This window comes from Alligator mississippiensis, chromosome 3, assembly GCF_030867095.1.
Source record: "Alligator mississippiensis isolate rAllMis1 chromosome 3, rAllMis1, whole genome shotgun sequence".
In the NCBI taxonomy this organism is placed as follows: domain Eukaryota; kingdom Metazoa; phylum Chordata; order Crocodylia; family Alligatoridae; genus Alligator; species Alligator mississippiensis.
The window spans coordinates 95,131,127-95,158,121 of NC_081826.1; the positions used below are offsets into that span (position 1 = coordinate 95,131,127).

General features: G+C 42.2%; 2 protein-coding genes and 1 long non-coding RNA gene across 6 annotated transcripts in view; 2 read left to right on the top strand and 1 right to left on the bottom strand.

The window, feature by feature from the left end:
* TWSG1 (twisted gastrulation BMP signaling modulator 1) overlaps nucleotides 1-11,943 on the top strand; it is a 39,018-nt gene extending 27,075 nt beyond the window's left edge. For all 3 annotated transcript variants that reach the window (XM_006262854.4, XM_059724247.1, XM_019490338.2), the window contains exons 4-5: nucleotides 1,090-1,356; nucleotides 9,523-11,943. In XM_006262854.4, coding sequence (XP_006262916.1) covers nucleotides 1,090-1,356; nucleotides 9,523-9,704 — 449 coding nt within the window. In that variant the 3' untranslated portion in view covers nucleotides 9,705-11,943. The remainder of the gene's footprint in view (nucleotides 1-1,089; nucleotides 1,357-9,522) is intronic.
* A 2,433-nt stretch (nucleotides 11,944-14,376) lies between these two features.
* LOC109283832 (uncharacterized) lies at nucleotides 14,377-16,020 on the bottom strand. Its single transcript, XR_009460770.1, has 2 exons — nucleotides 15,932-16,020; nucleotides 14,377-15,293 (listed from the first exon to the last, which is right to left on the bottom strand). It is a non-coding gene; the product is annotated as an uncharacterized LOC109283832 (long non-coding RNA).
* A 97-nt stretch (nucleotides 16,021-16,117) lies between these two features.
* Nucleotides 16,118-26,995, top strand: part of RALBP1 (ralA binding protein 1) — a 44,971-nt gene continuing 34,093 nt past the window's right edge. For both annotated transcript variants that reach the window (XM_006262855.4, XM_006262857.4), the window contains exon 1: nucleotides 16,118-16,206. The gene's annotated coding sequence lies outside the window, so the exon portion shown is untranslated. The remainder of the gene's footprint in view (nucleotides 16,207-26,995) is intronic.

Sequence of the window (26,995 nt, forward strand, 5' to 3'; positions counted from 1 at the left end):
AGAAATGGGGAGAGTAAGATAATGAGAACAGAGTGTAAGGAAAGATAGGAGTGGATGAGGGGGAAGAAAGTAAATAGGAAGCCTACTGGAAGGCATCTAGAACACGGTGATTTATGATCTGTGTCAAGAGGTATGAAAGTAGAATGAAAGCAAAAGAAAACTGCATAAAAAGTTGCCGTAAGTACTATAACACCACATCTTTATTGCCTTCCATCCACTTGCAAAAGGGCTACATTTAAGCAGTTGGTGTTTATTCGTCCTAGTTTTTAGGTCACTATTGCAAAAGGTCACTACCAGGAACGCCAAATTTAAATTTAGGTGTGAGAACTAGTGTGCAAGGGAATGCATGTTTTATGAGCTCCAACGTTTCTGGTCTGCTGAGAAGGCTCAGTCAGTCCAGATGTTCTCACACACATGGATGACTGGAATAGTCCATCTTTTTATTTAAATTTGTTTTATTGAAACTTTGCATTTGGAGGATGGCTGCTGAATGAATGTGAACATTTGTTTTAAATATGTATGATAGTGCTACCAACAGCTTCCACAGCTATTAATCCTGGAAAAAGAAGCAACAGTGTAATAAAATAGAATGGAATTAAGAATTTTAATGACAAACTAAATTGAAAGCAGGGTGAAATCATGACAGGACCTTCTTACATGTTCCTGTATTAGACTGACCTACACAGACCTTGCACTCATTAAATAATAAATCAGCAATTACTTGATATCAGCTTTTGAGGTTGGCTTGGGTTTGAGGCCCCTCCCCTCCCCTTCTCTTCTCCAAGTGTCCCAAAACAATAGAAAGAGATTTCAAACAGGCTGTTCAGACATGGACTCCTTTTGTAGACATTTTACTTCTTTCAGGTTTACCATTTACTAATGGTATTGTATTAATATCTCTATGAAGCTTTTGTGCCTAGGAGAGTTTTTAGACCTCTTTTAAATAAACTTTTAGAAGGTCTTTTCTTCTTACAGGCACTTCTCTTCTAATTTAATTTCCCAGATGTTGCTTTTGCTCAGTCAGGGGAGAGCTAATGGTATAGGAGGGCTTTTCCTTAATTCTATGTTATCTGTTTCTCTCTCCTACAGGTATGTGCAATCCTCGCAATTACAGTGACACACCTCCGACTTCCAAGAGCACTGTGGAAGAGTTGCATGAACCAATACCTTCCCTCTTCCGGGCACTCACAGAAGGGGACACACAGCTGAACTGGAATATTGTTTCCTTCCCTGTAGCAGAAGAACTGTCACATCATGAGAATCTAGTTTCATTTTTAGAAACAGTGAGCCAGCCGCAGCACCAGAATGTGTCTGTTCCAAATAACAATGTCCATGCACCATACTCCAGTGACAAAGGTAATAGACTATTTGAAGGCTAAATTCTCAGTCAAGATCAAAAACCTTTCTAACCAGGTTCAAGTGTGCTAGGTAAAACAAAAGTTCTGCTGTAAAGAGTTTGGTCTAATTCTGAACAGGTTATAAAGGAAGGTCCAACTTCAAATTGGTTGTAATGCCACTGTAGAGACTGGAGGAGGACAGGGTTATTGGAAAGGCCAGTTGTAGGAAGTAATGACACATATGACATCTTGTCAACATGAAATTCCATCTCCCAAACAAGGGGTTTAGTTTACAGTGTTCCATATGGGCTTATGTAAATAAAAATCTTGGAAGTCAAAGCAATGCTTCTGATTCGGAACCTAAAAATGACATTAGAACCAGGAACTAAACTTAATCCACCCAAGAGCTAGGCCATCAAGACAGAGTTAGCTGTTTTGTTTGAAAAAAGAAAAAACAGGAGGCTGAGGGGAGCAATACCAATTGCTAGGGGTGTACAAAGCAAGCCCTATTCAACTTGGATTGGGGCCGAATCGGGGACAGTGATTCAATTCGGCTGAATCCAAATCTAAAGATTCGATGCTGATTTGGAGAATCAGTGATTTGGACATAGACACAGCTTTAAAAGCTCTTTCTATGTACCTTGAGGTAGCAGGCTCAAGCTTGTGATCGCTGCGGTGCATGGAGCGTCCCACAGAAGTGCAGGGGAGGCCCTTCACGTGTTCAGCAGCAAACCCGAAAGTGGACAGGAAGTACTTCTGGTCCTCTGCTAGGGAGTGCGCTGGGGGGCCCCCCTGCACCTCCCCAGCTCAGCGATCAGCCACAGGGGTACCCCAGGTGCCGTCTCCAGGCCCAGGAGGCACCAGTTACTGAGCCAGGCAGAGACGGGGGTGCGGGGAACAGCACGCCACCCAGAGGACCCGGAAGTGGACTGGAAGTGCTTCTGGTCCACTTCCAGGTTTGCTACTGAGCGCACTGGGGAGCCCCCTGTGTTCCTGTCAAACTTAAAGCAACTTCTTAAAATGTTCCTCCCTTTCATAAAATTTCTCCTCAAGTCTGGTGCCTTTCCTCTTATTTATTTATTTTTTTAATTGTTAGCCGTATTTGGAATCAGTATTGGCCTATGGCTGGTTTGTTTAAACATTGGTAGCTTTCCTTTCTGCTCTTGTTCTGGCCTTCTAGCTATTGAATGGGATCCTAATTGATAGACACATTGTTTTCCGTACTAGCTCAAATCTCTGACCTAGTTAGGTTTCTAAGCAAGACTGCTTTTAATTAAATGGAACTCAAACAGAGAGACTTTTATAATTTCCTTTGGTTAAGGCACATTAGGAAAATAAATTAATTCCAGATCCAGGAAACCACATGGTCAGAAAATATCTAGTTCATATCTGTTTGACATTATTAAAATACTTGCTCTCTGTTATTGGAATAATGCAAATAACTATGTTAAATGGTAAGCCACAGCCATGTGTGTTGAACAGTGCATGCAGTACAAGTGAATTATGCCTGCAAGAGTTATGGTTATAACTATCCTGAATCTATCCCAGATAGCTATGTTATGCAACCTGAGTATCCTCATTTGCCTAACTTTAAGGTGGACTAATAATGAATTTTCACCATTACTGTGAGTTTGAAATACAGCTCAAAGAAGTGAAAGAGATAACATTAATAAATGGAAATAAGAATGTAAAACATCACCAACCTTGTTTTAATGAAATGTCCCGATCCTGGCACCTACTTACTACACCTTGTTTCATGAAACTGAGTGTTTAATAAGGGTGTGCACACATGACACAATTAGTACAGAGTAATTTACTCTGGATTTTATTCAATATTAGAGTGGACACAATTTCTTGCAGGAGGTGATATTATAGGACCTTGCTACTAGATGGCAAGGGACCTGATCTACATTGGACAAATGGCTACCTGAGAATGAAGCAGGAGCAGAAACATGTCACTTACACTGGGTGATTTACCACAGATTTTTTTGCAGAATAACTTTACCCTGGAAAAGAGAATTATGCTGTATTAAAGGTATTCATTGTGTGCTCATTCTATTTTTAGTCTTTAGTAAACATATAGTGTCTGCACTCCAGGTAAAAGGTAGGTTAGATTTAAAAAATCTTGCATGCTAAAAAGGAATTCCTAAACTGGCAATTGAGTGAAACTCAGATAGGTACTGAGTGTGTCTGTTACCAGACTATAGTAGGCACTTAGCACAGAGATAAAAGTTAATTCTTTCTATAAATTAGAGTTAGGCAGAATTAATCATTGGAAAGATTGAATTCAGATCTTCAGTGAGTATAGATCCCAAATTGCATTCAGCTTCATGTACATTGAGAAGAAACAGAAATCACTGGACAGCAGGACTGCTTATATGGATGGGCATGTGGGTAATGCGATCACAGGATATAACTGTTTTGCATTCAGGCTTCTCTACAGCTTATGTATACGAACTGTTGTGCCCATACCCTCAAAACCAGAGAAGTTAGACAGGGCATAAGCTAACCCTGAGCAGCATGAATTGATCAGTCATATTATAGTAGTACCTGAGGACCATGTAAGAATGGCATCCCATTGTACTAGGCACTGTACAAGCACAGATCAGTAGTAAGTGGAATAGGGAAAAAGTGTGAGCTCAAGCAGAGTGAACTGAGGGCTGGTGGCAGCTGTATTAATTCCATGACTTTTGGGGGCATCAGGTTTACTTTTAATTGAATTAGCAGAACAGAAGAAGTGCAAGGGGGATGGGGTGGGATGGGATTTACAGAGTAATAGGCAAATGTAGAACAAAGCTGAGATGATGAAGACTGCTGCAGACCCCCTCACAAACAGCAAATCAGCACATAATAGAGGAAGTCCATTCTAGGAGGGTCTCTGGAAATTCAAAGAGCTGTTTTGGCTTGCTCTGTTCCCACCAGCTGGAGTTTGTCTGCCTCCTTTCTATTGTTGTTTCAATCTTGAACAAAAAGTCTGTATCAGCAGTGAGCATGGTTTAGCAAAGGCACTGCCTTTCATACCAGTGTACCTATGCCCATTCATAGAGAGTACTGCTCTAAATCACTGGGAGCTGGAACACTGTTTGGTGCAAAGTATTCTGTTCTAGTCTTGGCAGAGCATGAGTTATTGCACCTCACAATTGCTTGTTACCATCTCTCTGATTTCCTTCCTCCTCCCCTCTACCCCCTGCAAACCCAGAGTTGACATATGAGATGTTGCTTTGGAACTGTTCAAATCTGGCTTTCCACCATTAAATTGTGTTGCAAAAGTTGATTTCCAGTTCTTTGCAATCTAATCTTTGCTTTCCCCTCACATTTTTATCTTACTCTTCTAGCTGGCAACTTCAGAACCCTGAACTTCTTGTAGCTTGTTACCTTTTTAGAATTATCCCAATTGTCACAGATGACAGAATCTTGGCAATGAAGGAAAAGGTAGTAAATAACATTTTGACAACTGATGGAACAAAATCCATGCTACAGTCAAGGTTGTCTTGATTTGACTCCAACTCTTAATTGACTTTTAGCTCCCTTTTTCTGTAGCTCCAACTAGGTAAGAACTTTTTTAGCAATGTAGTATAGCTGACTTGCGGAGTGCAATAGTATGTTATTATAAAGGTCTCTCTCCTTCACTTTTAATAGCCATGCAATGGCGTCCCAGTTTGGAACTATTTGTAAAGCACTTTGAGTTTTACTGATGAAAAGTACTATACAAGAGCTAGGTGTTAGTTATTTGTTTGTAATCACAGTCTATTTTAAAATCTTTTTTTTTTTTCCACTCACATTTGTTTCTCTTCATTTAATGGGCAAAAATTTTATGGAAATTCTAAAGTTTTGGCTTTAGAAGTTAAGAAAAATATTGCAAATCAGAAGTATGATTGTGCTTCATACTTGTGTAGCACATCAGCCTGAGCCACACAGATCACCTGAAAACCAACTGTCTGTCTGTACACAGACATTGCAGTTCGTCCGATGAGCTCTTTAACTGTTGCACTATCACTTGTGATTCTTCAAAACTCTAGATTTATGCCCTGACTGGAGCAAATGGCTGGGATCAGTTGGGTCTGGGCACTACCTTAGGTTTTTATGTAATAAAAATGTAATAGCCTGTGTCAGCTTTAAGATTTCCCTCTCCTTCCGGGTTATGCATCTTTGACATTTTGTAGTCCACTAATTCATAACTTAGATCTGTAACTCTAGCCTACACCTTTATCACACATGCAACATTTGAAGGCAGTCTGCATAAGCATGTGGATTTTGGAGCCCTTAAAGTGATCTTTTAAAGTGTGAGGGTTTCTCAGTATTATTGGAATCTGAACTGGTGCTCTAATGTTGTATGAAATTAATCCTCAGCATGCACTTTACTGTGTGAATCCCCGGCACAGAATAGAGCTGAAAGGATGGAGGGAAGAAAAAGGTACTATGCATCTATCTTCAGTGGCTGGGTCTCAAAGGTGGCTAGTCCACAACATCTCCTTGAGCACAATCCAGTGAGAAGGATGCAGCCTGATACAATAGGCCTGAGATGTTGAAACTGCTCCATTATTTTTAAAGGGTGTCCTGATCCCCTGACACAAAGATAGTGCTTGAGCTCCTCATGCTGGTCACAGCACTGTATACTTCATCTCGGTTCCCCAGCTGAGGAATAGGACTTCACCTCCTAGCTCCAAGGAGAGGAGAGACAAGTATATCTTATCAGATACAAAGGAGAGTAGAGAGAAGACATGACCCCAAATTCTAGCACATGGGGAGGGAGAAAATAAGTCTCCAACATCACCAAAAAGGAAAAGGCCCCCAGGTCCTGAGTCACACCTTGAAAGTTGCAGTCAGGCAACCCATTTCCTTGACCTGAGCACTACCTCTTGTCTTTATTTCTTCCTGTAATCCTTGCCTCTGCGCCCCCTCCTCTCCTAGCAAGTGTTCACTTGTAAGATTTTAATCTCTCTACAACAAATGGAGTGAACATTTTATTTGGTAGCTGATGTTTATGGTTTACGTTTCCCTAAACTACCTCTCACTAGATTTTTACAAACTGCTTTTCAAATGGTACCCAGGGGTTGGATTCAAACTGATATTTGTCCAGGTGTAGGTCAGACTAAAGGACCACAACACATCCTCTTGTGCCACCCAGTTTATGAGAATATTGTTTTGCACACTTAACAATGCTAACATTGTGTGGCACCTTTTAAAGGATCTTGTCATGGCACCCTAGGTGAGAATTTGTGCACTAGATTGAGTGTGTACATAGTCATAGTCTATGAAAAAAACATGCTCTGTTGATTACTTTGACTTAACCTACTTGTATTTGACTTCTCTATAGGACAGCCAGAAGCCCTGCTCTTATTGTTAGATCACGTAAATTTTCCTTAACACCCAGCACAAGGAAAACTAGAAGAGTGAGTTTGTTGTTAAGAGACACTAAGAATAGCTGGGATCAAAAAGTCTTCAGGTCCTGTCATAGGCATCTAGGAAAGGAGGATTGGAGTTCGGGGCGAAGCGGTGGCTGAGGAAGGGGATTGTTGGAGTGAGCGTGGGGTTTCAGAGAAAGCAATCTAACAATGCTTTCTGAGCAGGGACAGGGACATCCTCCCCACTGGGATTCCGGATGGACCCAGGGGAGGCGCACCCAGGCCTAGGGTCAGTGAGGACCTAATCAGGGAACTTCTGGAGGGTCTAGACATGTTCAAATCAGCAGGTCCTGACAATCTGTACCCCAGAGCGCTTAGGGAATTGGCAGAGGTCATTGCAGGACCCCTGGCACAGCTTTACAAGCACGTGTGGTGCTCTGGTGAGGTGCCAGAGGACTAGAAAAGGGCCAGTGTGGTCCCCATTTTCAAAAAAGGGAGAAAAGAGGACCCAAGAAACTACAGGCCCATTAGTCTTACCTCAGTCCTGGGGAAGCTCATTGAGAAAATTATCCAGGAGCACATCTGCAAGGGGCAAGCAGGGGAGATAATGCTTAGGGGCAATCAGCATGGGTTAATTAGAAGCAGGTCCTGTCAGACCAACCTGGTTGCCTTCTATGACCAGGTCACAAAAGCCTTGGACGCAGGTGTTGCGATGGACGTAGTCTTTTTGGACTTTAGGAAGGCCTTTAACACTTTCTTTCACCCCATCCTCATTAAATAATTGGGCGACTGTGGTGTCAACGCCTACACAGTCAGATGGGTCACAAATTGGCTAGAGGGCCGCACCCAGAGAGTGGTGGTAGACAGATCATTTTCAACCTGGAAGGATGTGGGCAGTGGGGTTCCCTAGGGCTCGGTCCTAGTTCAACTGTTCAACATCTTCATCGGCGACTTGGATGAGGGGGTGAAAAAAACCTTGTTCAAGTTCGCAGATGACACTAAGATGTGGGGAGAAGTGAGCACGCTAGAAGAGAGGGACAGGCTACAACTAGATTTGGACAGGTTACACAGGTGGGCAGATGAGAATAGGATGGGTTTCAATACGGACAAATGCAAGGTACTGCAGCTGGGGAGGAAGAACCAGCAGCATACCTACAAGCTGGGGACCTCCCTTCTCATCAGTACAGAGGCAGAAAAGGATCTTGGTGTCATTATTGATTCCAAAATGAACATGGGCTGCCAATGTGAGGACGCGGTCAGGAAGGCTAACTGCACCTCGTCATGCATCCACAGATGCATCACAACCAGGTCCAAGGAGGTGATCCTCCCCTTTACGTGACATTGGTTAGGCTGCAGTTGGAGTACTGCATCCAGGTCTGGGCGCCGCACTTCAGGAGGGATGTGGATAGCATCGAGAGGGTCCAGAGGAGAGCCACTCACATGATCAGGGGGCAGGAGGGCAAACCCTACAAGGAGAGGCTAAGGGACCTGAACCTGTTTAGCCTCCATGAAAGAAGGCTGAGAGGGGATCTGGTGGCCGCCTGTAAACTTGCCAAGGGGGACCAGCAGGCAGTGGAAGAGTCTCTGTTCCCCCGAGCACTACCGGGGTAACAAGGAACAATGGCCATAAGTTGACTGAGAGTAGGTTCAGGCTAGACATCAGGAGGCACTACTTCACAGTCAGGGTGGCTAGGAGCTGGAACCAACTTCCAAAGGAAGTGGTGCTTGCCCCTACCCTGGGGGTCTTCAAAAGGAGGCTAGATAGATACCTTGCTGGGGTAATTTGACCCCAGCCTCCCTTTCTGCCCATGGCAGGGGTTCGGACTTAATGATCTGCTTAGGTCCCTTTCTACCCTACCAACTATAAAACTATGAAACTATAAATGTTTCACTAAAAAGCCACAAGAATAATGATATGATAGAGATTAGAGAAACAAGGGATCTAACAATGCATATTGTTCTATGCATGTCTCCAGTAGTTTACTGATTCTTTGAACTGAAACCTTGGTCTATGCATCCTGTTTAGTTCATAAATTACCTGCTTGTAGTGGTCCAAGTTTACAGCACACTTGACACTGTTTTTACATTATAAGATCATGAAGTTTGTAAGCTAAGTACTCAACTTGGGAAAGGTCAAAAGTTTATTCTTACCTCTGCCCCCTTAGTAAAGAGATCTTACTGCATTGTGTTGGCTTAAGTACTTGAAAGTTTCTTGGGGTGGGGGGTGTTGTTTGCTTTTTATGTATTACAAATATTGAAAGCTGGAGGCCAGGACTCATTGTATAGCCCTGCCTCATTTTTCTCTGTGTTTTGCAAGGTACCCCTTTTAAGGCTGTGAAAAAAGGGGTTCTTCTATGTGAGAAATAGAATGCGATTCTAAAAACAAAGACCCACTGGAACTGCTGTGTTTGTCCCACGGTCTTCATAAATGAATGACTCCAGCCGGGGCAACTGCCCTGAGTGCCGAAGTGAAGGAATGCCAACACGTGGTGCCCAGCTGGGGCGGGGCGTAAGACAGGCACGAGTGGCTCGTTTGGGGGGGGGGGGGCATGGGGATGGGGAAGGGCGGCTCCTGCTGCTGCATTCACTCCCAGCATGGGGGAGGGACACGTGTGTGCCCCCCCGGATCTGTGTGTGGGGTGAGGGGAGGCTGCCACTGTAGGTTTTCCCTGGATGCCAAGCTTCTTTGTCATGGTGCTGACAGGCCTAATATTCTCACCTCTTCCCTTTCCAGAATCACCGCTTCTGTTGTCTTTGTCTCCTATGGCAGGTAATTTGAATGATTCTAATCTTTGATAGCTACGTAACTAAAGTGCTGTCTTTTTTTCCCTTTTGTTTAGAACACATGTGCACTGTGGTCTATTTTGATGACTGCATGTCAATACATCAGTGCAAGATCTCTTGTGAGTCCATGGGAGCATCCAAATACCGCTGGTTTCACAATGCCTGCTGTGAGTGTATTGGGCCAGAATGTATAGACTATGGCAGTAAAACTGTAAAATGTATGAACTGCATGTTTTGAAGCAGACAAGTTGTATAATAGTAGTCTGGAGGCCAAAGTAATCTTTCTTAATTAAAGAGAAGAGGATTTCAAGTATTTAATGGGTGGGATAGGTACTGGTTGCTACTAGATATCAGATTTGAGAAAAGATGTAAAAAAATTTAAAACAACTTCAAAATTTGAAACACACCATTTTTGTTTTTTAACTCGTGTAAATAATGCTGATTAGCAAACATTTCATTTGTTAAGTTTATTCTCAGTTGAAGAGGACAGCCATGCTCATGCTTACTATCCTGGTTGTTTTGCTTTGATTTGAATGTATCATCTATATTGGTTTTCACAGTATAACATTGTAGTTAGTAAATTAGAATAGTGAAACCTCAAGGAAATAGCAACCAGATTCCCATCATTTAAGTTCCATCAATGCTCAAACGCATAATGCTTGCACGTTTGTTTTTATTACTCTCCACAATAAGGCTGATGTGGTTTATGGTCATATACCAGCGGCTGAGACTCCTGTTGTGAAAAGGATGTTTTAAAAAATGAAAGCGAGAAATTGGGGTAATTCTTTTTCTTTGGCTTTTAAACATTAGATTTAACAGATAATATGGAAGCTTCTTAGGAGGCCTCCCACCACAATATGCGATACCAGCCCTCCTAGTGTCATCTGCCTCCATTCTTGTAATTAGGCAAGTGATTACCTTGTATAAAGGAATGGTGTTCTCCTAGGTTCTCTTATGAACCAAAACAAATCTGTTAAGTTTAGTTGCATCCATTTCCTAATGCACCCCTTTTTTTCTGGGTTATTTTTTATCCCTGGAATCTCAGTGCAGTGCTAGAAATGGAAGACTGCAATGAACTGAAAGATGGTTTAAAAATAGGAATGAAATTGCAGATCCTTGGGAGCTCAGTGGATTTATTGGTTGACAGTTGACATTACTGCACCTGGTAATACTATGTGCAGCATTTTTTTTTCTACAGGTTTGTTTGGTTTTGTTTTGATTTATTCTTATGAGTAGAAATGTCATGATGGGGCAAGAAGTATCCTTGAAAATAAATGAGGATGCTCTGACTGCAGAACATTTTGTCCACTTCTGTGAGTCATATTTTAATATGTGGAAGAGTTAAGTACAAGGCAGTTACTATGGTACAAATATTTTTTTTAGTGATAAAGAATAAAATCAGAGTAGATAGTGATTCACTAGAAACTCAAAATGATGTTAATAATCCTGACTTTTTAAGGTTGCTAATATGAATAGTCAAATCCATAACTATGTGTGTTTCCCCAACTCAGTTTAATCTTTATAGGTAAAGTGCCTTCTACTTGCACATTCCTATGTCATGTACTAATAAGAGCAGTTATTTTGAACTTGCATTTTATTTGAAAAGTTTATTTGGGAGTCTTTAGTTCTCAATATTAAGCTCAAGATGAAGCAAAAAATGACTGCTCTTGCGGAGGAAAGTTACTCTCTTTCAGCTCTTTTCTAGATATGCAGAACTGTATGAAAGTTGATGGTTTGCTTAGAAAATTTTAAACTGGAGGATAATAAAGTAGAGAGAATTTTAAAAGAGTTTTTTTTATAGTTCTGTTTTTCTTCCTGGGAATAGCAACAATAAGATTAAAATGAAGGAACTTTCCCTTCAGTTGCCTTATATTTTGACAGTTTATAACTTGCATTTTTTATATGTGAACTTATTACAGTGATTGAGGAGAGAGGATGCACTTGTCTAATACTATGACTTTTTGTCTTTTGCTTGAAGAGTATATGTTGCCTCTGATCAAGATACAAAACATGCTAGTGTCCTTGCAAAAAAGTGGAAGTTTTGAGTTGTTAGACTATTTGTAATGTTAATCAATATGTTTCAGCATCTTAAGACAAATTCAGAATGATTTTCTGTTTAGAAGCCTGTTGCCATGGATTTATGACATTACTATCACTTACATGGTTATGATTTTACTGTAAAATCCAGTGGGAAGGTTGGCTGGGTTGTCTGGAGGAAGGGTTGAAACGAATTTTGTTTAAAATTAACAAACATCCAGAAAAAGCCATGGAAAAAACACAAACATTATGCAAAATACCCTGAAAGCTTTACTGAGTGAGGACAACACACTTTAAATAGGATTTGCTTTATTTTCGTAATTCATGATGCTCTCTGGAGAGTCTATGCTGTAAATTGTATATGATCTACAGCAGTATCCAGTGTATTTTCTTATATTATACTTGTTTACAAAATTATTTTAATAAAGAGACTTTACTGAGTTGTTTGATTTCTTTATTGCTGCTTGCCTCTCCTTAAGCTATGAGCACTATAAACCTTTTTATCAGGTTTAGAAACCAGAACTTAGTTTTTATACTAATAATTATATTTTTCTTAACTTGTGATTGACAGGCCTTTTTAGTAGTCAGAGAACCCTAATATTATAAGTTTGCTTTTAATTTAATATTTTTGTTGTACATAAAATGTAAAATCTAGAGAAGGTAATTTGTTTGCTCTGAAATGTTCTTAGCAATGAAAATCTCATAATATGGTACTATTATGCATTTTGTGAAGGCCATCTGAGAGTGGGAAGATCATAATTTATTTGGGGGACATTTACTTTACTAGGCCCTTGATTTAAGCATGAGATTAAGTGCCTTGCTAAAATTCTAAACTTAACTATATGCTTGAACACTTTGCTGAATTAGGGCCTTACCTAGTTGAAGCACCTGGGTAATATATATTATTAAATACTCACTATAATATTGTAAGTAATTTTAAAAACTTAATAAACATGCCTTAGTGTAATAAGCAATTATATAAATTCCAAATTTTTCAATCAGGATTGTGCTTAGCTAGATGTCATTTATGTGACATTTTAAATACAGAAATATATAAAACATTTTTTTTCAATGGGATTATGGTACTAACATCTATAGAAATGATTCAGATACATAAACCCTGGTTTACCACTCGCTGTCAACACTGCCACTTACAAATAGTGCCCCTCAAGTCTCGGGAGGCACCAGCTGTTCATGCCCCTGGGTGTTCCCCACCTTTCTCACTTGGTATACAAGAATTTGCTCCTGGATGACCAAGTAAAAGTGTGACTAAGGGAGATCCTTAGTGCTTATGGAAAATTGCATCCAGAAGGTTTCTAGTATTGATTAGGGTTACCATATTTCCAGTTCCAAAAAAGAGGACACTTGCCATGTGCATGGGGGGCATATATGACTGTTAAGTGCAGTGATATGTCAGTGCCCTCACCCTGCACATTCCATTGCCCCTCACTCCCAAGCCAAAGCCCCTCCAGCTCTACTGCAGCCCATCACTCCTGACCCAGGGACCCCTGGCCCTGCCAGTGCTCCTCACTCCCAACCCACAGTATCCTGTCTCCCTGGGCCATACTAGTGCCCCTCACTCCTGACCCACAACTCCCTGCCCCACATTCGGGACCCACAGTCTCCCCACCTCTCACTTCTAACCACAGCCGTTTGCTCCCTCCATCTCCTGGCTGCCCTGCCCCTGCAACCTTTTTCCCCTACAGTGGACTGCTGCCAACAATCCATCCCCCTTGACAAGTTGCAGTCCCACACCCAAGAGTGACCAGATGCTGCTGTAAGAGGGAGAGAAAAAGGCAGGTGCTAGGACCCTAGGGTTCTTTCTCTGCTGTGGCAAAGAAGCTAAACTGAATTTGGTAGGTGCTAGGATCCTGCAGACATCTCCTCTGCCCCAGTTCTCAGCTGCAGCCCCAGCTTCTCCCAGCCTCTGCATGCACCCACCCCACCTCACACAGCTGAGCTGAGCAATATCCCAGACATTTGAGCAGATTTTTAAAAACTGCCTAGAAAGAGATCGGAGGATAAAAAAAAAGGACATGTCTGGGAAAACTGAGACCTATGGTAACCCTAGTATCCATAGATGGCATAAATTATTATGCCAAATGTACATGTGGTAGAAGCCTGTTACCAGACCTGATCAAACAGAGTTGTGTTGATCATGAAATGAGCTGTTCTGGCAGTTATGAATACTAGGAATCTTTCACTAACCACAAACAAAAGAAAAACCTGTCATGTGTCTTTTCTGCAGGAAGGCTACAATCTGGCAGGAGATGGCATGAAGAGGGATGCTATTAATTAATATATCAGTGCTTTTTTTCCCCTATTTCTTCCTTGCATGCTTTCCAAAACTCCTCCCCATTCTTTATTGCACAGATTGAATTTCAGAGAAGAGGACCTGCCATTTCAAATACTTTAGCATGGCTCTTGTTTAAAATAGCCAGCAAGAATTTGCCAACAGTAAATGTAATGAGGCATGTGGAGTGAAACTATCTGAGGTAATGAGGACCAAGACAAGAGAGAACTTTTCTAAAGGAACAAATCTCCCAGTGAACACACACAAATCAACTGTAAGCTAGAGATGCTCTTTGTGCTTTTCACCCATTTGCCCTCCTCAGCGATTAGGGAAATCATCGTTTTGCATCATGCAGCTTATGAACCTTTATAGGCTCACAGTGACAATAGCCCATAGGAATCCTTACTCCTTGGAGGTGAAGTGGCTCTTGTGAATGTGCCTTAGAGCAGGGATCCACAGAAGCAAAAAACTACAGTGAGTAATAACCTTTCTTTCCTCCTATGGCCTGCTGTGTTAGTCTTTGTATGGTAAAAACATTTGCTTGTGATGTTAAGTAAAATAAAACAATGAGTACTTGACATTAAGATAGCCTCCATGGGATAAAAAGGGATTTATGGGAGTTGCATAGTTACATAATACATTGTAAAGACAACATATCTATGCTCAAAAGCAATCAAGAGTATTTACAACCCTCTCTTTTATATTTCCTACAGAATAGACATACACACAAATTCCTGCAGGGGACCTTTTACATTACCACAGAAGGTTGCACAAAGAGCCCATTTGTAAGGACTGAGGAGCACTGAATGTCAAGTGAATAAATGAAGCAGGTGGCAAGCTGCCATTGTATTCATGTGTCCAAAATGCCAGGATTATGCCTGGAGGCTGGGGAAATGAATCAGTCCACTTTTCACTGGAACAAATTCCCTTGTTTACCAGGAGCTCTGAAAGAGATTCAAGATCTGCAGGTGTCTAACATATTCGGAAACTTGCAGTCGAATGAAGGCAGAATACAAGAAATTATTTAAAGGCCAGAGAAAGAAAGTAGGCATTGAGATGGAAGATGCATTTCCAGGCATAGAACGTGTACTCGCGCAACAGCCGGACCCTTTCTCTGTTCTCTGGCATTCGATGCGAAAGCAAAGAAAAATATGCAAGACCAACTTCTTTGTCAAAGAGGAAGCCAAAATTGATTGCTGCTTTCTAGTCCTATTAAATTGCTTAGGGACACAAAGCTCTATAGTCAGGTTAGACCAGGAGCAAAGGAACAGTTCCAATCCTTGCAGCTGCCGGAGGAGTTGTGCTTTTGTGTCCCTTAAAAGCTGGTTGAATTTTCTCTAGTTGCAACATTTAAGGGCCTTCCAGCATGATAATTTTAACTCCATTCCGACAAGATCAGCAAACTCTGCTCTTCTTTTCAAACATATCTGCTCAAAAGAACAGACTTGTGGCTGTACTGGTGGGTTCAGCACTGCTTTACTGCACCAGGGGACCAACCTGCTTTGACAGACGTACCACAAATTAGCTCCAATCCCCTGCCCACTCTGCCACTTTTCTGTCCCCTCCCTGCCCTGTTTCCAGCTCTGCGTCCTGCCCTGTCTGCTGTTTTGGTTCCCAGTCCCTGCCTGATCTGCTGCTCTAGTTTCTACTTCCTGCCCCTGCTCAATCTGCTGCTCTATTCCCCCACCCTGTCCTGTATTCCTTTATCTGCTGCTCTCATTTCTGCTGCCTGCCTACTTCGCTGCTGTGCTCCCTACCCGATCTGGGGCTCTGCTTCTTGCTTCCTGCCGTGTGCACTGTGCCCTCACGTACTTTTCTTTCTGGTCTGCTGCTCTCTTTTCCACTCCCTACCTGATCTGGTGCTCCCGCATCTGCTTCCTACTGCCTGCCCGATATTGCTGCTCTGTTTTCTGCTCCCCACCTCCCCCCCCTCCATTTCTCCCACAGCAGCACGCATCTCTCCCTGGCCACTGAACTAGCCCCGCCCCTCAGTGGAGCCTGCCGCGCGGCCCGCTGGGACCTGTAGTCAGGCTCGCCCCCCACCCGGGCATCTGCCTCTACAGAACTACAATTCTCGGCATGTACCGGGAGGGCGCTGGCTGGAGGAAGGTGGAACTTCCCCTGCGCATCCTTACCCAGGCGAACGCTCAGGCTCCGCTGCCGGCGCCCTGTCAATGCGCATGCGTATTCGCCCTGTGCTCGCAAAGGCGCACACTAGCCGGAGGCTGCATCTCCTTGTGCGCATGCGTAGTCTCCCCTCCTGGCCTCAGCTGCTTCCCTCACGGGGGGGGGGGGGCGGCGCGCCTGCGTACATGCGTCAGCAGGCTCGCGCTGCTCCCGGCCTGTCTTTGCAGCCGCGGGCGGCGGCACCATGGGGCGCGCGTGAGGCCGAGCGGGGTCGAGCCCCCGGGTCAGTACCGAGCTCGCGCGTGTCGCGGGGGGCGCGTCCCCTCCCAACGGGGGGTGGGCAAGGGCCCGGGACAGCCACTTCCGGGCTGGAATGGGGCGGTTAACGGACGTTTTCCTGCCCCCCCTCCTCGTTTGTGTGTGTGTGTGTGTGTGTGTGTGTCCGCGTCCGCGTGTCCGTCCGTCCGTCCACGTCCACAGGAGGCGCTGTCGCGAGGAGGCTGGTGGCATGGGCTGGTGCAGCATCTCGCCAGGCTGGGACCTACCGTGACCCCCTCGCCGCATGGCGGCCCTGGACCCACCCCACGAGGCAGGGCATCGGGTGGCGGTGGCAGCATAAATGACTCCCAGGGTGGCCCTGTTTCTAGGCTGGTGGGAGCCCTATGGGCCAAGTGACATGGCCCTGCACCACGGCCTGCAGAAACACCCGTCCTGGAATAAGGGGACCTTGTGTACAGCAGTGAGGCCGTGTCCTGCCAGCTGTGTCGGTGCGGCCAAGGCGGTGCAGCGTACCAGTGCCGACAAGCCATGTCAAATGTGTGCACCTTGCATGGTGCACAGGTTTCAGTGGGGGACTCCAGCAGGGTCAGAGGGACATTGTGACTGTGATGGTCTGGCAAATGGATGACAAGTAAGAAGTTTTTGGCAGTGTCTGTTATTGGTAGTCGAAGAGCGATGGAATAGCTATGATGGCCCAGAAATGATGGGAGAGGCAAGGATTTCTTAGGGCGGTCTCTTACTGGACCAAGTCTGTAGCTGGGATAAAGTCAGGCAAACTCCCGAATGTAAGACCTGAGGATGCGAGATCTGAGGAAAAGTGTCTTGCATTTAAAAGCTTGTCTGATTATAGCCCAACTACGTGGTTGGTCCAATAAAAGAGATCACCCTACAAAATCTTTGTCTTTTACTGAGCCTACCATATAGCTGGGAGAGAAGCAAGACCAAAATGGTGCCTTCCTTCCAGGCTCTCCCTTGTGCCCTGTGCTGCCCTGGCCCCACTCCCTCCCTTGCCATAGGGGCCTCAGTCTGTTCCCCTCTACACCCCTTTCCCCCCATAGACTTACCAGCCAGACTCTGCTCTCCGGGCTGCCAGGCTACATTCCTAGCCGCGTGAATGCTGCGGCTGCATGCATGCATGTGGCATTGATCGGTGGCATTATTAGCTACACCTGCCAAAAAAAACCAATTGTTGATAATATCAATTTTCTTTTATAGGTGCCAATTTGATATGGACTGATATATCAGTTCACCTCTAAAGAAAAAAAGAAGTGCATTTTTTAACATTTAAATGTAAAGTATATTTTTCTTTGTAGATACCACTTGAAATTGGCATATTACATAATATAATTAAAATTATATTGAACCTGTACATTTGCTAATTTGGTATAATTAAAGACAAAACTGGTTGAAATGCCTGGCTAAATAACTGGAACTACAAGTTTTTGAAGTAATAAACCAGCTCTTGAGAGTTGTAGCCACCTCTGCAGGTGTAAAAAGAATATGTTCTTAATTTCAGTTTTAGTTCAATAATGTGTTTGCTCAAATTTGAGAAGCCACTAGAGCAATGATTCTCAGCTGTTTTTAGACCCAAGACAGTAGACTTGAGGTACCTTTCAGAAAATGCCAGATTTTATATTTCAATTATTTTTTTAAAATACAAAAAATAATAGCACAATTCTTCTGTTACAGAGTACTCAGAAAAGCCACAACAGGCAGAATGTTTTTGACCGTATTGATTCCTATTTGAAATCTCTGAGTATATCTTGTGAATTGTGTGTCTGTGTTTGCAAACCTAACAGAGCTGATATTGCACGACACACTTAAAAGGATTTTGGGGCACCCTGGCATGCTGCGGCACCCTGGTTGAGAACCGCTGTGCTTGAGCTCTGAAAAAGCTGGGAGACTGGTTTTCCTCCTCTAATCTGTGAATAACAACTGTGAGAGAGAGGTTGAAGTCTACCAGTTCTAAAATACTGAAGTATGCAGTGACTGAAACAGTTGGTTCAGCTCAGTAACTACAGAATCTTTCCTGTGCTTATTAAAATGTTACCTTGAAATGCAGAATATATTCTGATGTGTTACAGGGGTGTAGGTTGTAGCCATGTTGGTCTAAGGACATAGGCAGACAAGGCTTTTTGGGTGAATCTGATATCTTTTATTAGACCAACTTAAATAGTTGGAAAACAATTATTAAGCAAGCTTTCGGGTTCAAAAACCCTTCGTCAGGCTAAGGAAGTTTCTGCAGTTGGTGTGCGCTCTTCCTGGATGGCATGAAAAGTAAAGAAGCCAGAGGCTGGGCTGGCTTCTTTACTTTTCATGCCATCCAGGAAGAGCGCACACCAACTGCAGAAACTTCCTTAGCCTGACGAAGGGTTTTTGAACCCGAAAGCTTGCTTAATAATTATTTTCCAACTATTTAAGTTGGTCTAATAAAAGATATCAGATTCACCCGAAGAACCTTTGTCTGAATATATTCTGATAAACTTTTTCTTGTGTATCCAGAATATTTAATATATTATTTTTAATTATTAAAAATAGATTACAATTAATTAGATTAGATTTAAAATGCTGAATTTTAGCAATTTCAGTTTTTGTCCCAAAGCAATTTGATGTAAACCACAAGTAAAAAATTCATCATCTAGTAAATAAATAATGCAATTCACCGTTTTATAACACAATAAAATATAACAAGTATCTGAGTACATGTATATAGTTGCTTAAATGTGTAAATATCCTGGTTAGCAAAAAGAAGAATCAAATTTAGTATAAAAGCTATTTTTAGTTGTATACCTGCATGTTTTAATGGTTACCAACCAATGAAAATCAACTTAGGAAAACAATTAGAAGTTCAACAGTTATAACAATTAAAAGTGTTAATGCAAAACAAGATTAACATTGATGATGTAAACTGAGTCTTCCTGCTTGCTGATTTAAATCTGTCCATCCTGATTGGAACGTCTCTCAACACTGTTATTCCAGTATCACATTTCTTTTCCTCTTGCAGCTTGTATTTCTGTCTGTTAGATCCTAATGTTTACCCCTGACTTTTCCCAATACTTTATTTTAAATATAAATAGCACTTCTTTTTCAGAATATTCTAATTTACTGTTGCTCAAATAACATCACAGGTTACTGTAACTGAAACAGGTTGTTTATGCTTGGTTTCTTGTTTTCCCTAGCTCTGGAAACAGTTACACATGTACTTAACTTTATGCAGCTGAGTAGTCTATTACAGTCAAAGGGATTGCTCATGTATAAATGTTTATAAAGATTTGGGGCCCCGTCTGTATTTTTCTGTAATGTTTTTCATACTGCAGAAAGTAGAGTGAGAAATTATAAAATGTGACTGCAACATATTCCGTATTTACTATTTGTATAGGAATTCATGGGGCTTTTAATGTTTTTATTTTATAAAAATACCTATCTTAAACTTTTCAGTTCAGAATAAAGCTGTTCAGGTATGGCGCAAAGACTTTTTGAAAAGGAAAAGTAAAATCAAATCATGGTATTGATGAATCTTCATGAATCTCTTCCCCCCATCCCCATTACATGCTGGTACATATCAGCAATGGATCCAAAAATGCTTTACTGATCTCATGGAAAGAATTGAGAGCTCTGTTTTTCATAGAATATTTGGGCACCTTCATAAAAGTGGAAAATGTTCCCCTAGTCCAGTTGCCTCCCTCACATTAGAGTTTTGGGGAAATTTTCATCTCTGCAGGATTTCCTCAAGTATTTCAGGACTTCTGCTAAGGAAGTAGTATGGGCTGAGTTGATGGGAAAGTGACTTTGAATTGAATTGGTTTTGCTCAGGCAAGCCATAAAAATTATTTCTTGATCCTCTGTCTCATCAGTATTCTTCTAATGTATACTGTTTTCCTGTCTTAAACAATGTATTAAGATTTTTTCAATGAAAAAGGAAATGAGTAAACCAAGAGGAGAACTGCAAACTTTCCAGTCTCCCTTTGTAGGACTGCATGGCCTTCACTCAGACTAAAGTAAAGGTTTGGTGTTTGAGTGTTTTAAAACTAACATACAAAAAACTAGAACTCCTGGTTCCAAAATGATACCTTTTATAAAAGGTATCATTTTGGAACCAGGAGTTCTAGTTTTTTGTATGTCTTTTTGTCTTAGATCAACACAGCTACGAAGTATACCCCTTAAAACTAACATGCAGTAGTTAAAAGCAAATGTTAGCCAAGTAATAGTCCACCCGTGCTGGTTTTTGTGTAAACAAGGAAATGTCACTAAGCATTGCTTGTGGTTGTCTTTGTGTATGTCAGAATTGTTCATACCGTCTCCTAAAGACCAAAGGAAAATTTTTGGAAGTATGGTCACTCTCCACTGGATGTGCCTGTGTGTAGCACACAGAATTGCTTCCTGCTTTTCATCTCAATTTCAGCAACAGGACCACAGGCTTCCTGCACAAAAACATATCCCTCAGAAATGATGTTCTAATAGAGAGGAACTCTCAGGGATTGAATGAGCTCTTATGTTAATAGAATAGTATGAAGAATGGTTTAGGATGCCTGCACACAAGTGGAAGAAGAGGCATGAGAATTTTAACAATTGTGGCAAGAATTAGCATCAACAACAGTATCCTAAATGTTTCAAATCAATTTTAACATAGATCTCATTTTTACACAAGGCAAGGAAGACAATGACTCTGATACTGACAAGTGTGTTTTTAGCTTACTTGGTTCATTGAAGGAATGTAGAAGTCAGTGTCAGAAAATCTATTTAGGGTAAATAGTTAAGTTAACTTTCCTTAATAGACCTTATCATTAACTTTAACTGTGTATGTTTGTATTCTACTTGATCTTTCTGCAATACTATAACTGACATTTTTAACACCCCTCCCCATCCCCCACTACCTTCTTACATGTTACATCTAAAATAAACTGTATGTTAATATTAGAACAGAACACTTGGAGGAACAGTGACCACCTCCAGAGTTAAGCATTTCAGCAGTAATGCTCTTCCACTTCCTAATGGTAACAGTATTTTTCCTCTTCAAATTCCAGAAAAGCTGATAAATTCATGGTTGGGGGGGGGGTTTCTTTAAACCATGAAAAATAATATAGTTTATTGGACAGTACTGAGCAGGACTCATTACATAGCACCTGTGAAGTAATTATGTGGGACACTAACATGTACTAAATTGGAAATAATTGTATGGGGAAAGATGGTGATTTCTAGTTATCTAACTCTATTCTATCTAATATTATGAGCCAAGTGCTGTATCTCTTGCTAGGAACAAATATAATGTTAATCCAGGAAGGGTATAAAAACACTTAATTTTTCTTCATGCACAATAATATTTCATCTGTTCTTGTGCTGATATTTAATATTTCAACCTATGAATCAAATTAAGTTACTCAGTACCAGCCTGATATTTTTCATGTGTTTAAAAACTAGTTGGAGGAAGAATTTTTCTTATTGATTGAAAGGGCTAAAAATAATAATGACAGAGAAGAAATAAGGGTATAGGTTATATTTGTAGCCTTTAGCTTCTTTACTATTCATTCCATCTGGGAAGAGCACATACCAACTGCAGATGCTTCCTCAGCCTGACAAAGTGTATTTATACCCAAAAGCTTGCTAAGAAGAATTTTTCCAACTACTTGAGTTGGTCTAATAAAAGATATCAGATTTACCCAAGGAACCTTGTCTGCTAGAGAAGAAATAAGCACTAACTCCTAATACAGTAAAGGGGGACTGAATGTTAGATTAAACTCACTGGATTACTTCAATCTAGTTGATATATTCTTGTTTAGAAGTTTTAATCTCTACAAATTCTGTAAGAAGGGCTCTTCATATTGCTACTTGTCTCCTCCAAACTAATCTCAACTGATAAGATCTTTCACAATGAACAAATGGCGCGCTTCTGAAAATGTTTAATCCTGCAATCTGGCTTCAGAGTTCTCTGAATTTGTAAAGCAACTCAAAGATTATGTGATGTTATTGTCTGTTTGGCTTGTTCTCAAAAATGATTTAAAGATGCTTTTAGAAAGTTGTTGGAGGAAATGACTTTCAGGAGATGAAATTCAGTAATTACAAAGTCCGGCGCATAGGATGGAATAATTGCATGAACAAATTCAGATTGGGGAATGACTGGCTAGGCCACAGTACTCGGAGAAGTACCTGGAGGTGACAGTGGACCATAAACCAAATATGAGCCAACAGTGTGCTCCTGTTGCAAAAAAACCCAAACAAACAACTGCATTCTTCATGGTATTAACAAGAGTGTCACTTGCAGATCAGGGGACATGATTCTTCCATTCTGTTCAGCACTTGTGCAGTCCAGTTTTGGTGGTCTGCTCTTAAAAAAAAAAAAAAAAAAAAAAAAAAAAAGTAGAAAGATGGAGAGTGACAAAAATGATTAGAGGCCTGGGAAACATGACTTGTGAGGAAAGGCTGATGGACAAGTATAAATAAGTTTCTACTGAACTTGAGGAGGCAGCTAGTCAACTTTCACAGGCAAATCCAGCGGTTGGCTGCCATTTTCATGGGCTGAGCATGGTGTCCCTTTCCCCCCCACCTCTGATTGGCCAAGGGGCCCCAGCAGTCCTCTTTGTCCCCACAGATTGCCAGATGCCCCAAAACCGTAGCTCAATTACCCTGATTAAATCCAGGGAAGCCATTAATCCACATGCTATTAAGCATGGATTAATGGCTTCCCCAGGCTTAATTGGGATAATTAAGCTGTGATTTCAGGCTGTCCCCAAGCAAGGAGGCTGCAAGCAGCTGCACCACGGTCTGCAGAGCCCCAGCCCAGCTCACTACTGATGGCAGGTGCAGCACAGCTCCAGCTCCTTCCCTGCCATCTACCCCAAGGTGCATATGCACCCACTGTCAGCAGTGAGTTGAGTCAGGGCTCCATCTACCCCAGTGCAGCCACTTCCAGTTTCCTTGCCACCTGCCACAGCTAGTCCAGGCTTCCCAGCGGCAGAGGCCTGCCTACAGCCTAGACCCAGGCTGGCTGTGGCAGACAGCCAGGAGGCTGCAAGCATCTGCACCAGGGTCTGTGGAGCCCCAGCTTGGCTCATTGCCAGCAGAAGGTACACACATGCAACAAGCTTCATGGACCCCAGTGCAGCGGCTTGTAGTCTCCCCACTTCCTGCTGGGCTTAGACATGTGAGAGCAAAAATCCTCCCTCACTACTTGTGATCTGGAGCTCCACTACATGTAGTTTGAGGGAAGGAAAGTTTTTTGCACTCAGTTAAGCTATATACAAGTCTAATTATCCACTTGGTGCAAGTCACTTGGTAAGCAAGTAAGATATCATGAAGGAAGATGAAATACTGTTTTTTGGAAGGTAGAAAGATTTTTGCAGAGTCATGGTCAACCATATGACACAGAGTAGGACCTCCTGAAAATATCGTGTCCAAGAAGTGTGGCATTTCAGTCCCGGTGAGACAGCAGGGCATTCCTGGTGTGGCAGGACAGACAGTAGGGCTGATTTTGAGAGGGGGGAAGAGGAGTGCCTGTAGTAGCTGAGTAAATACAGTAGATTGTCTGGTTTCCTTTGATCATTTTTGAGTACTTTTAGAAGGTTGAATAATGCATCACAAGTTCCATGCACTGTAGGTGATTGTATTAATCATAATTAATAATATACTAACTATGCTTACACATTTAAATAAATTTTCCCCCAAGTCTTTGCTATAAATTAGTCACTAAGATGAGAAACAGAACATAGCAATCTTGTCTTCAAGTAAGGCACTGAAGACTTAATAAATAAGTAAAAGTTTAGACGTGGCATAAAGGAAAGTTTTTTTTCCTATAATTTTACTGCAGTATTTTAATTGACACTGGGGGGGCAGCTGCTGTGGAATGAGGAGAGTATACAGTCTGAAATTTATGCAATGAACCATAATCAGAAATGGAATTCTGTATTTATTTGCTGGATGAATTTGATAGCCTGTTACTGTACCAATAGACCCATACTAACAAATCCCACTTATATAAATAAAGTTTGACCAGTCAAAGAGATTTTTCTATTTTGCTAGTACAGTTCCAATCAGATCCCTGAATGGATCACCAGCAAAAAGGTCCTTTTGTTGGTAACTTTACACACACACACACACACACACACACACACACACACACACTTTGGTTAGTGTAGAAGGTACAAATCTGTCTTGCCTTCCAAATGCCTAAATGCCATTTTTAGCCCTTACACAGTTTGCAGTTCAGCTCTGGGCACGCAAGCATCTTCATGCCTAGCACATAAGCTCAATAGGGCTGTTCAGCCCAGACAAGGAGGCACATGAAGCTAGGTAAATCCCAAAACTGCATTTTACATTTAATAGTCAGTAGGTAAAGAGCAGTGAGGAATGTCTCTGTCTCATACAGCATATATTGGACTGCTGGTGGTGGTACGGGCACGGCCACTAGCAGAGGGTAGTAAACAACAGTAATTGGCAATATGGGTTGCTCCCCCATTTCTTTCTTTCTGTATTAAGTATTCTGTATTCTTTATGTGTTAAGTGCTAGGATAACTAATAGAGATGCCCCCCCCTGCAACATGCCCTGGCTGCCTGCAGTCAGCTGTGGGAGCAGGGGAAGGGAGGGAGGGATGAGCAGGAGCCAAAAAGAAAACAGCAGCAAAATAACAGCAGCACCTACTGGCCAAAGGCCTGAACTACAGAAATGGCACAACACCACCTGGTGGCAAAGAAAGTAATTACAAGTCTTTGAGTCACTTGGTGTTAACATGCCATGAATCCATAGATACAATGACGTAACCAGAGGCGACACAAACTAAACTATGTATGAGCAGTTTTACTTTATCACGCCAAAAAGACTTTTAAACCAGCAGGAAATCCTACTTGTGCAAACACAAATGCAGTTGTGGCGCTGTAAATGGGAAATCTCATGGTGTGTACATGCAGTCATAGGGAGCAGTGACCCAGGGTAGAAACCAGGCCCCCTCCCATTTAGAGCAGAATCTATCTCCCTGAGCCACATACCTTCTACCTTCTGTTTCGCCAGGCCTCTCATATTTTTCCGTCTTGGCTGTCCAGGGTTGGTATTTCAACTGGCAAGCTGAAGAGTTGTTTAATTCTATGAATTAGTGCCTGGCCTGTGGCCTGTTGGGTTGGTGCCCTGTGCTAGGAAACAAGTGATGGAGGTTTAAACCTTCTTGAGGTAGGGGCTCGAACTTGAGTCTCCTACTTCTTGGGCAAGTGCCTTAGCCAATAGGATAAAGCAGTCTCCTTCATCTTGTGTCCTGCAGGGTGATTCTGTTTTCCTGTCTGATGAAATAGAATCCAAAATTGTGTGTAAAGGCCAAAAGTGGCATTTATGCAGCTGCGTAACTGGCACTTAAGTGTGTAAAGCTGAATAAGATTCTGCCCTAAGCCTTTGTAAGCATAACTGCATGGGTTCAGCTGATGAAAAGCTGATGGCCCACAGATGGATTTTCTTATATCAGATCTGAACTAGTATCTGTTGAAGTTAGCGGTTATCTTTTCATTGACATCAGGTGGCTGCTGGGTCAGAAACACACAATGCACAGTGTTCTTTACCACAGTGCCTCCTCCAGAGTCAATGGTTAATTTGTTTTCCCAGGCATCAAAAGTTCCTATCATTCGATGGAACTCTTATGCAATACATAGAAGCAATAACCAATCTTACCAGATTGTAAGCTTTAACCTTTTCTTTTGTAATCTTTTCTTTCTCTTCTAGCACTATTGTACAATGCGCTTTAAATTTTTAATTGCATTTTAATTACATGAAGTTGATTAAATGTTCATTAAAGGTTGCAGTAAGTTATAATGTTACATTGTATCATCCATACCAGTATGATGTCTTCATTTTTTCATGAATTACTTTTTAAAGTTTATCTAATTGTGTGTCTTATCAGTCCATGGAGAGATCAGACCAGTTATTTTCAGCTTCTTTTTGTGTTTCAGGTTTGTCAAGGCAAATGACATCTTATGTTGTTAAATGCAGCTTTTGAGCTATTTGCAATATTTGTATGGAAAAAACTGAACAGGAAGCAACACAAATTTATTTACAATATCCATTCTAGAAAGAAGCCACTGTATTTACTTGAATCCAAGATGAATCCCTCCCCCTGCCATTTTACATGGGGGGAAAAAGCTCCTCATCTTGGATTCCAATGTGAGGTGTCAGTGGGGCAGGTGGCTGCTGCAGCTCTGACTCCAGCCTTGACCAGGGGTCAGAGTTTCCACCCCCGCCCCTGTTCCAGCAGGGCTCCATGTGTTTGCTCTGGCTCCATTCTGACCATACAGCAGCGGCAACAGCTCTGGCCCTGGCTCTGGGGCCTGGGGGGAGCTGCTGCTGCTACAACAGCTGCTGCATGGTCAAGCCGGGGCTAGAGCAACCATGCACTCTGTATCCTGGGCTGGAGTAGGGTTGGAGCCATTCTGAAGCTGGAGGGTAAACAGAAGGGGGTTAGGTGGGGCAGGGGGGCGGGTGCCAGCAGGGCAGGCACAGAGTGGGGGGTGGGCAGGCAGCAGAGGAGCAAGTAGTGGGTGGGCCAGATCGCAGAGGGCAAGGTGGGGAGGCAGCCAGGAACAGGGATCAGGCCACTTGTCTCCCCTTCCTCCTACTGCTTGCTGACATTGCTTTCTCCACTGTAGTGGCGGGAGGGATGATTTTAAGATGATCCTCTCATAATTAGATTCTGTACATGGAAAGTTATAAGAAATTTATACATTTTCCTTCTATAGAATCTAATTATTGGGGGGAGGTCATCTTAAATTCAGGGTTGTCTTGAATTTAGGTAAATATGGTACTTCTCAATGCATATTTTAAGGTT